The sequence below is a fragment of the Colobus angolensis genome, unplaced genomic scaffold (assembly GCF_000951035.1).
Source record: "Colobus angolensis palliatus isolate OR3802 unplaced genomic scaffold, Cang.pa_1.0 Scaffold82, whole genome shotgun sequence".
In the NCBI taxonomy this organism is placed as follows: domain Eukaryota; kingdom Metazoa; phylum Chordata; class Mammalia; order Primates; family Cercopithecidae; genus Colobus; species Colobus angolensis.
Window position 1 is genome coordinate 8,094,625 of NW_012122043.1, and position 10,680 is coordinate 8,105,304.

Here is a 10,680-nt window from a genome sequence, read left to right on the forward strand (position 1 = left end):
CCAGTTTTCTTGCATTTGTACAACAAGTATTTAGAAAGCTGTGTCAAACATTGTGCTGCATCAAACATTGTCCTGGGCTGACAAAAACAAACATTCCCTGCCCTCATGAGACATACAGTCTAGTAAGGAAAGCAGCTAATAATTGAACACATATATAATATAATTTCAAGGAAAAAATGTATATATTATTGATATTACAGTATTATTGCAAATCACTTTCAATGCAATTGAGGAAAAATAAGGGTCCTGCCATCCATTGAGTATCCCAGTGCCAGGCCAGATCCTTCGTGTCCATCAACTTATCGGATTCTCTCAACAGCCTGTAAGGTGGTCTTTATGACTGCTAGCATTTAACAGATGAAGAAGCCGTGGATCATGAGGGTTAAATGAAAGTCAAGTATCCTGACCTGGACTGCAGAGCTGGGAAATAGTTTTGAACACTGATTCAACAAAAATGTCCTTCTTGATTGCACTAAACCACAGTGCCAGCGAGCCACACACTTAGATCTGAAACTTAAAAGGTTTGCTAATTGTTACTTTAAGGCCATTTCTCAGTCCCAGGGAAATCAAGTGTGTGTGTGTGTGTGTGTGTGTGTGTGTGTGTGTGTGTGTGAGAGAGAGAGAGAGAGAGAGAGAGAGAGAGAGAGTAAGTACAAGAGTGAAAGAATAGGCTGGGAGAAGCAGGGGATGTGGACAATGAGGCTGTAGGTGTCCAAGAGAGAATGCCACTGTGTCAGCAGAGTTCTGCGTCCCCAAGCCCAGGCGATGACCCAACTAACCAGCAAACCACTCTGTTTATCACAAACCCACACAGACCCTAAGAGGTGCGATCTGAGAGAAGACAAGGCCCCGGTCATACCTCTTCACTGCTGTAAGACTCAGACGTGGAGGAGGACCAGCTGCAGCGAGCATGCACGCTCTGCACCTGCTGGGCAGATACCTTCACGGTGCTTCTGCAAATAGCTGTGGGCTGGAAAAGACAAAGTGGTGAGTTCTCTCTTCAGCTGCTTGTGGAAAGGGGTAGCCTCCGTCGAGTAAATCAGGAAATAATGTCAGGTTTGGCGAAATGACAGAGAAAGAAAATCTTCACAGAGGCATTTTATTTTTTCAAAATGAAAATTCTTCAAGACCGAAGCAGAAACAAATGAAATATTTAAATATCTCTTTGCTGTTTGACCCGTTACAAGTCTCTAGAAAAAGCAAACATGTCCCCCATGAGTACTGAGTGGGCTGCCCTGAGTCAATTTTCATTCAGACAAAAAGAAATGATGAAGAACCCCACAGGACTTCACCCTCTTCTTCTTAGACCTCAGGTTTCATTAGAAATAGAAGCTTCTGACACTTTGGTATGAGTCCTTTGTAAAACAGAGTCACAGCGAGTAGTTTCATGAAACAAATAACAAATCAAACAATCCTCTTTTAAGTAACAAAACCCACGAGCTTGAACCTCGGAAAGCAAACACTTTGGAAAGCAAATTTGGGACTGCTGGAGTTGCCCTGTTCAGATGGGATTACTGCCCGTGGATGTTGACTAAGTGTCTGTGGACACCAAAGCTATTCTACCTTGGATGCCAATCTGCCATGTTGACTTCTGATTAACCCATTTCTGGGAATCCCTCTAAGATTTCCACTTTCACGTACATACTGTAAATCCTGGCCTTAGGTCAAATTCCCTACAGTATGTAAGCCCTGGATCTGGGAGGTAATGGCACAGGGATCCACTGTCTCACCTCCACCTAAGATACGGGTTCTGTTTGCAAGTCTCTATGAAGTGTTTTGTTTTGTTTTTTTCTGGTAAACTGGATTTGGGAGCCTTTTTCTTCAGCCTCTCAGCTCCCTTGGCCTTTGGGGTTAGGTTTGCATGGACCTGCTCACCATGGAGCAGTGCTGTACATGTTCTGGTCATAAGAGACATGAAAACGAACATGCCGTGTTCCTGATCTCACTAAGCCTGAAATAGTAGGGAAGACAGGTGTCATTCAACAGTCAACGGCAAAAGAACGTGACACGTGCCAGGAACGGTCAGTGTTTCATAATCCTTTGTAAGAGAATTTTAAGTGTGTCTGGGATTTGTCTCTGGTGTTGTATTCACTTTACCTGATACAAATACATCCTCATGTTAAAAAGCAGGAAACTGAGGCACCAGGGATTAAGTAACTTGTCAGGATCACTCAGGATCTCAGACTCCACAGCTCAATGATCAGCCACGGAGTAACACATCCCCCACCAGGGGACACCGTGTCCACACTGTTAGCGGTGGGGCCAGATGCTAGCCAGGCAACGGCCAAGTTCTTTGTGTGACTCCAGGTCATGGAAGAAGTGAGGCTCTTCCTGTTGTTCATTTCTGGAAGGGGTCTTCTCCCACTTACCACATAGTAGTCCCTCTGGAAGGCACATGTAGCAGGATCTTCTCCAGAATCCCTCCTGCATGTAGTCTCCCGGATGCTGAACTCTAAATTCATGACCAAGCTGTTCTCATCTAGGACCTCAACCTTCACAAAAATAAAGTATCAGAGTGTGATCAATGCATTTCTGAAGTTTACGATGCTATAAACCATTCTTTCTGCCCCCTGAGAAAAAAATGACGGAATCGTCCACCATGAAAGCAATACGTTATCTTAGCAATCACCTAGTTCCATGCCTTTCTTCTCCAGACCAGAGAGGAAAAGTGACTTACCGAAGTCCTACAATAGTTTAGTGACAAAAATGGAACCAGAATGTAGGTGTTCTAACTCCAAGGCCAGTATTGCTTCTAACACTTTACAGTGACGATTGATACTCACTATTTGTGGATTCCGTATTGGCGAACTCACCTACTCACTAAAATTTATTTGTAACCCCAAAATCAATAGTAGTAGCACTTACTTTGGCAATCATCTATGGACAAATGCCGAACGACAAAAATCTTGAGTCACCCAACGTGCATGTTACCAACAGAAGCCAAACAAGGAGACATTCTGCCTTCTTGTTTCAACTCTCATATCGAAAACAGGTGTGCTTTTTATGATCTCTTTAGTGGCTTTTTTTTTTTTTTTCATTTTTGTGCTTTTCGTTGGTAGCTTTAGTGTTTAAGATGGCCCCCAAGCCTGGTGTGGAAGACCCCACTAGTGTTCCCAAGCACAAGGCTGTGATGCACCTGACACGGAAAATATGTGAGTGAGGTAAGCTTTGTTCAGGGAGGAGTTACAGTGCTATTGGTCATGAGTTCAATATTAATGAATCAACAATATATATTAATTTAAGCATCTTCAAGCAGGAATTCACAAAAACAAGGTTAGTATTGATGGATTGATGAAAATGTTGTGACCCGAGGCTCACAGGAACCGCACCTTCTATTTCCCCTAGGAGCAATGATTCTGTGTTTGCTAATTCGGTGTTCATGGTGATTTTATACCATATAACTACTACAAGTAAGAAGAATCCACTGTACATATTTCTAAGTGTCATTTTGCTAAAAGACTGCTCCATAATTTTTTAAATAATTCCTGAAATAAATAATTAAGCAACAAGTGCATCTCTGCAGTACAGACTTCTCTGCAGCCCTAGCTTCCTGCTTGAGCAGTTCTGATCTGTGAATGAGTTTACATGATTTTATTCTCCTTTCCACAAAGGAAAATCGTCTAAACTCTATGACAAATCTGGGGAGTTCTGATGTCACAAAGTCCTGTGACTTCTTGAGTACTCATTGTGTGTTCAGTACCAGAGGCAGAGCAGGGAAGATGCCACGTGGCTTAAATTCCAGAGGAAGTGCCACACAGCGGACACTTCAAAGAAAACCATACAAGATCCTCCCAGATAGTTATGGGGCTATCAAGAAAAACAACAACATGGCAATGGGGATGAGGGAAGGAAGCAGCTGTTTTAGAGAAAATGCCAGAAAAATCCTCCCAAGGAAGGCAAATTCAAACTGAGCCTTGAAGGATGGAAAGAAGCTCATACTATGAATAGAAAGCAGAGCCAATGCCCTGGGGCAGGGACAAGTCCAGCTCTTGTGGCTGGAGCAACCTGACCAAGGCATGAACCATACACTACAACTTTGGAGAGATGGAGCGTGCCAGACAAGGTATGGTCTTGGAGCTCACGGGAAGGTGTTTAGATTTCATTGTCACTGCAGCGAGATGCTATCACAGGGTTTTAAGAGCTGCATCTGAATCACTGTGGCTGCTGCAAGGTAAACAGTTTGGGGCAGGAATGAGGCGGCAGCAGGAAGTCAGTGGGGAGCCCACCATGGTCCAGTACCTGACAACACACCCAGGATCCAAGTCACTTCTTCCCTCTTAGTTTCTGAACCTACCTTGCAGCAAATTGAAGTCAGCAACACATTGAACATACTACCCAGGAAGGAGAGAGATGGAGGCAGCACTCTTTCTGTGAGAGCAAGAACTATTTACAAGTAGGGAATAATGGGCACACACAGAACATTTTCTTTTGGAAAAGAAGTGGCAAAACTCCAAGCTTAGGATGGGGATCTTTATGTCTCCTAACATAGGACACATAATGAGTGCTGATAAAAGTAGAATTTTCTGAAAACAAGTAGAAAGAAAAACTCAACCTCACTGTGAATTACTGCCTCATATATTTATAATTTTAATATATTGAATGTTAAATCTGAGTCTCATTAAAAAATTACAAAATAAAAACCTCTCCCATCAACTGAAGTCCATTGTTTGGGGCTCTCCACTGCAGAGCATGCTTCAGCAATTCACCGGAAAGCAATTTCATGGAAGCAAACTGGCAACACGAAAGCTTAGCTGAAAAGATGAAAATGTGGGTTTTGGGGGGGTACAGATCATTTTATTGAGCTGTGAGATAATTTTGCAACCTCTTTTGCATCTTGACGGGGTCTTTCAAGAATAGGGAGAAACACCTAATATTTTTGCTGTTTCCTTTGAACTCACTTTCTGCCAGTAAATTTCTATTCTGTGTAACTCAAAAAATGTGGGACAGCCTAAATGCTCAACAATAAGGAATCAACTGGAGAAAATTAAAAACCCAGCATTACTGCTGAAAAAAACTATGGTAATTTACAATCAGTATTACAATACGGTCCTATTTTTCTTTAAAAATGCATTTTATACCTTCGTATGAATTAAAAAACCTCAAAAGGATATCCTCTCATGGGTTTATAGTGAGTGTTTCTCACAGAAATGGATAATGAAATGTTATTTTTCATTTTCCCTTCCTTGTATTTTCTGACTTTTTGTAATAATTACATTTTGGTTTTTATTTTTGAAAGAAATACAAATATGTAAAAATAATAGATCCATAGCAATTCCATTTGACAATTGTGACAGTTAATTTTATAGTGTCAACTTGACTGAACCATGGTGCCCAGATATTTGGTCAACATTACTCTGAATGTTTCTGTGAAGCTATTCTTTGAATGGGATTAATATTTACATTAGTGGACTTTGAGTAAAGCAGATGACCCTCCATTATGTGGGTGGGCCTCATCCAATCAGCTGAAGGCCTTAATAGAATAAAGTCAGAAATCTTCCCATCAGAAAGGAACTCTGCCAGCAGACTGCCTTTGGATTCAAACTATAAGTTGTCCCTGAATCTCCAGCCTGCTGGCCTACCTCATCAGATTTTGTTTTTGCCTTTTGGACTTGCCAGCCTTTGAAATTGTATGAGGCAATTCCTTATAATAAATCTCTCTCCCTCTCTTTCTTTCTCTCTCTCTCCCCCCACCATATATTCATATGCTTGCATTTATATATGCATACATGTCATATTGGTTCTGTTTCTCTGGAGAACCCTCACTAATAGGGCATCATTGGTCACTTAGGTTATTCAAATGAATCCCTTATTAATGGACAAAAAGTAAAGATCAGAAATGACTAGCTGAGAATAATTTAGAAAGCCAAAAACCAAAAAATGCAAAGAGGTTGAAAGGTAAAATGAACACACAAAAAAGGGCATGGAGACCTCAAGGATCCCAAACCTCCATGGCTTTGCCTCCAAACGTACCTCAAATTTATCTGCTCCCCGCATCCTCCCTACCCTGACTTGAGACCCCACACCAGCATCTCACCATGCTCAGTTTCTCCCCCACCCCCGACCGCACATGGCAGCTAGAGAGATTGCAATGGACTGTTTGTCCCCACCCCCAATCCGTATATTGAAACTCTAATCCCTGATGTGGTATTTGGAGGTTGGGCTTTTGGGAGGTTATTAGGTCTTCAAGATAGAGCTCTTGTAAGTGGGATTAGCATCCTTATAAGAAGAGGCTGGAGAGTTAGCTAGCTCTCCTTCTGCCATGTGAGGATATAACAGGAAATCAGCAGTCTGCAGCCCAGAAGAGGGCCCTCACCAATCGGACCGTGCTGGCACCCTTATCCCAGATCTCAGCCTCCTGAACTCTGAGAAATAAGTTGATGCTGTTTATGCATCACCTAGTCCATGGTTTGTTATGTGTTCTTGGTACTTTGTTACTGTGGCCCAAGCTAAGCAGAGATGGTTTGCAAATGCAGATGTCCCCAGGGGTTACCCATTGCCCTTAAAACAGACCCCAATCTCCTCAAAATCATGACCTAGGCATGCCCCACTCATGCCCACCTCTCTGACCTCTCTCCACTCCCACCTTTCTCTTCCAGGCTCATTTGGCTCTAGCCAGCCTCCGTCTCAAGGACTTTTGTCTTTCAGGGCTCTCCCACTGACTCTGGCAGGTCACCCCAATATTTCCTCAAAAGGTCTTTCCATGGTGGGAATTTCCTGTCACTGGAGTGAGTCTTAGCTCAAATATGCAGCCTCAGAGGACACCTTTGCCCTATCTGACTGCTGCCCCAGACCGGGCCTGTTGTGTTAACCTGCTTACCCTCCTCTATGGTACTCTCCACTATTGGAAATGAATTTGGTTTATTTAACTGTGTCCTCTTCCTCTTCCCCTTTCTTCCCCTTCCCCTCCCTCCCCATCTCCCTTCCCTCTCTTTCCCTGGTAGAAACTGCTCCCTATGAAACCACAGCCTGACTTGTCCTCTTTGCTTCCCCCTCCCCAGCACAGGGCCGGTGCCCACCTTTCTTTTCTCTGCCTGTGTCCACTGAGGGAACAGGCCAAGTGAGCCTAATGTCAAGGTTGGAGCAAGAAAACCATCAATGCTAAAGTCATGTGGTTTTATCTTTTCTCATCCTTTTTTAAATTTGGAGCCCAGGAGGTGAGTAACTTGAAATCAATTACAAGAATATTTGATCCAGGTTTGTTGTTAATACCCAGTTGTTCTTCACTCAGACCACACATTAGAATGAGCAGGAGAACATTGAAGAATATGAGCCCTGCCCTCAGAGACTGGGGTTTAAGGAGTCAACCATGCCTCCTGGACATCAGAAATATTTAAATATTTAAACATCATCCCACGCGATGATGATGTGCAGTCTGAGTAGAGAATCAGTGGGCTTGGTAAGCAAACGTGGGGGCAAAGCAGAAGGGCCCAACCCTTCTCCCTACAACCATTGAACCGTACCCCCAAATACTCATGACTAAACCACTTACTTGCTTTGAACATATTCTTAGAAGTGAAACTATGCAATTGAAAGTTTTAAATATTTACTAATTTTAACATTTAACATGCTAGTGAATATGTTTAACACATATTTCCAACTTGCTTTTCAAATATAATTTTACAAAATTACAAACTCTCAAGCAGTAGTTGTGATTATTTTTCACCCTGTTATTCTTTTAACTTGTTATTCTTCTTTTTCACATTGCTATTTTAATTCTGCACTTTTCTTTTGTTAGAGAGGTTGAATGCTTTTCCAAATCTTTCTTAGTCTTTTGTATTTTGTCTTTTGTGAATTGTTTGTAGCCCTAGTGCTAGTGATCTATTCACTCAACTCTCTCCTGAGGGCTTTGCCTCTTAGTGTATCTCTTGAGTCTGCTAGTGTAGAGAGAATTGGTATGTTTGGAGCCATGTATAGGGTGTTTATAGAAGACGTGGTTAATACACACAACATAAATCAAAATATGAAACACTCCCAATAGGAAAAAATATCACCAGAAGAGATGAAAGGAAGAGAATCTCCCTTCCAGTGGGAGAAGAAATAGAGTTCTCAACAAGATGGCACGGTGACTGTAGCTTGACCAATGAATTTGAATAATCAGAAAAGGGTAGGGAGAGGCAAGAATAGGCAGACCTCCAGGTAAAGGAGCAGTGTACTTGAGGTGGAGATGCAACATTTTTCGTGTGCTCATCAAGAGTCACACACATCACATATAAGTGTGTCTATTTTTAGGCACGTGTGTGTCTGGGCTCAAGTCTGGGTGACCGTACCAAGATGGCGCGTGAGCCAGAACACACTCTGGTGGCTGTACCTCACAATAGCTCATCCCCACAGGCCAGATTTCCATGGTCTAAGTAATTGGTTCTCTTGGGATCTGTCTTCATGCTCTTATTCATCTAATACACTGCTAACTTTCTTCTGTAGTGAGCAATAGCTAAATCAAAAGTAAATTTAAACTGTTCATCTGCAAGGTTGGCAACAAGATCCCGATTCCACACCACCACAAGTGGATTTCATTAAGTACCCGTGGAAACTGGCATTTGAAAGACAATACAAGCAAGGAAGAGAGTTCTGTATTCTGATCCAGGAGCAACTCAACCTTTGGTGTGGCAGCTGACCAGTGCCTTCACACAACATCTCTGGATATTGCAAGTGACCCCCACACTGGCCGTGATTCTGGAATGGCACCTAAAAAAAACACAGCTCATAGTCTTCATGAGCTATAACCAAACTAGAAAAGAAAACTGGGTCCATTTGATTCATTTCCTTGAAATTTGGAAAAGAGAACCTGGGAGCCAGGCTCTGAAGAAGATCAAGCTGAATATGTTGTATTTGGAGACTAGAACTAGGAAACCATGAGCCATGTGCTCTACAGAGTAGCAGAGGGAACAAGCTAAGAGTCAGTCCAGGAGGGATGGGGGAAGACAGCAGGCAGACAGAGAGAAATCAACGCCCATCTGGTCTCTGCTGCCTGGACCTTCGGCCGTGTCTTTATTCTCATTCCCATGCTGCCTGGCTGCACAGAGCCTTCATTCCTAAGACGTGCAACTTTATAGAACCTCTCTACCTCCCACCTTAACCTAAATTTGCTTGAAAATATGTTCATTCCTACCTCCAAATGAGCTCCACAAAGATGATGATAAGGCCGTGAAATTACCTGGGGAACAGGAAGACGGGAGATGACTTGCTGCTCATGTTTCTCATTTCCTTTGAAGGATATTTTTACATTTCTTTCCTTGCATATCACAGACTTAGTCACTGGAAGCCCAAGTGATTACTCTTTCTCTAGCTCCCAAGGCTAAGAGGAAACAGAGTATTATCAAATTGACAAGGAAAGGTGGATTTCTTTGGCTCAAAAGCCAGATTATTTCCCGTAAGTATTAGGAGCAAAACGGCTGAATTTGAAAGGAGGCTCATTTCCAATAAATGAGAAGTTCTTAATAAAACACCTCAGAAAGAACCACAAGGACTTCAAGTACAAAAGCAAGATGCAGGAAACCAGAAGACAAGGTTAGAGAGGAGAATACATCAGAAGAATCAGTCATCAAAAGTGGCTTGGAGAGCCTCATGACAAAAATTGTAATTAAATCCTTTCTCTGTCAAAGAAAAGAGACAGTATGAAAGATATGACTAGCTACTATCATTTTTAAACTGGAGAACATTTCTTAAAAGTATATCCAATGAACTGACAAAAGGCAGACAGCATTGGAAGGAGTAGAGAAGACTTCATTGTGCACTTACTCTTTTTAATGAGCTTCTAAATGCCCGAAACAGATACGAACTCAGTGACTGGGAATTCACTTTTGCCACAGAGGCACTGAGGGCGTCCCTCAAGGAGGATGGATCGTAGTCATACACTGGGAAACCTGGACATGCAAGCACATGGGGCACAGTGAGACAAGACACAGGCACCAGCGTGGCTCTGCATCATCCAGAGCAAGTGGCCAGGTTGGTGAATACCTTACCTGAGCAAGACCAGTAGTTCGTTCCAAGAGCAAACATAATCAATATCTTCATCATCATCATCATCTTCTCCATTCTGGAAATAATGATTGTAATCGAAAGACAGAGAGAGTGTCTCTCTATGTGTTTGGAGATGACAGTTCTTTCTAAGAGGAGCTGTCTTTATCAAACACTGGCTGCTGATTTTGACTGCAGCAATCTGTAACTTAAACAGAAACAATTGATCCTGGGGTCAATATTTTCTGCTGACTTTTCCTATGGAAATGTTCCAGTTTGAGGACACTTTTGAAGTTTGCAACTCACCAGGGAACTTTAGCCCAAAGCAAAAGGCATCAAGAGGCTCAGGATTCCACGTGTGCTGTTTATTTTGCTCTATTTTAATTTCATTCTTTTGGGGGAGGGGATATAATCTTATATTCAACAAAATGGTTAATCTTAAATTGTTGTGTATTGAGATCCCCTCATGGTTCTAAAGACTTTGCAATTGACTACTTATGAAAATAGTGTGTGTATAAGATCTTCTTGGAAATTATAACTTTGGAGAAGATAATTTTATATAGGGTTCCTAAATATTCAGAGCAAGTACAAGTGCAGTAAAAAACTGGGACACACCATCCTATTAACCAACCTTCTGTGCTACTGGATACTTTTGCACATCACCTGGATAATAAGGTATTTACATATTGATGATTTCCATGCACTGTAAGATCCCGAGGTAGT

At 42.1% G+C, this 10,680-nt stretch overlaps 1 protein-coding gene across 1 annotated transcript in view; it reads right to left on the reverse strand.

Moving 5' to 3' along the window:
• The window catches only part of SPP2 (secreted phosphoprotein 2, 24kDa), a 25,305-nt gene extending 15,171 nt beyond the window's left edge, over positions 1 to 10,134 (reverse strand). Inside the window, exons 1-4 of the mRNA XM_011929627.1 lie at positions 9,963 to 10,134; positions 9,739 to 9,863; positions 2,370 to 2,492; positions 860 to 970 (exon numbers count right to left, since the gene is read on the reverse strand). Of these exons, the coding sequence (XP_011785017.1) occupies positions 860 to 970; positions 2,370 to 2,492; positions 9,739 to 9,863; positions 9,963 to 10,035 (432 nt within the window). The 5' untranslated portion in view covers positions 10,036 to 10,134. The remainder of the gene's footprint in view (positions 1 to 859; positions 971 to 2,369; positions 2,493 to 9,738; positions 9,864 to 9,962) is intronic.
• Positions 10,135 to 10,680: the final 546 nt, after the last annotated feature.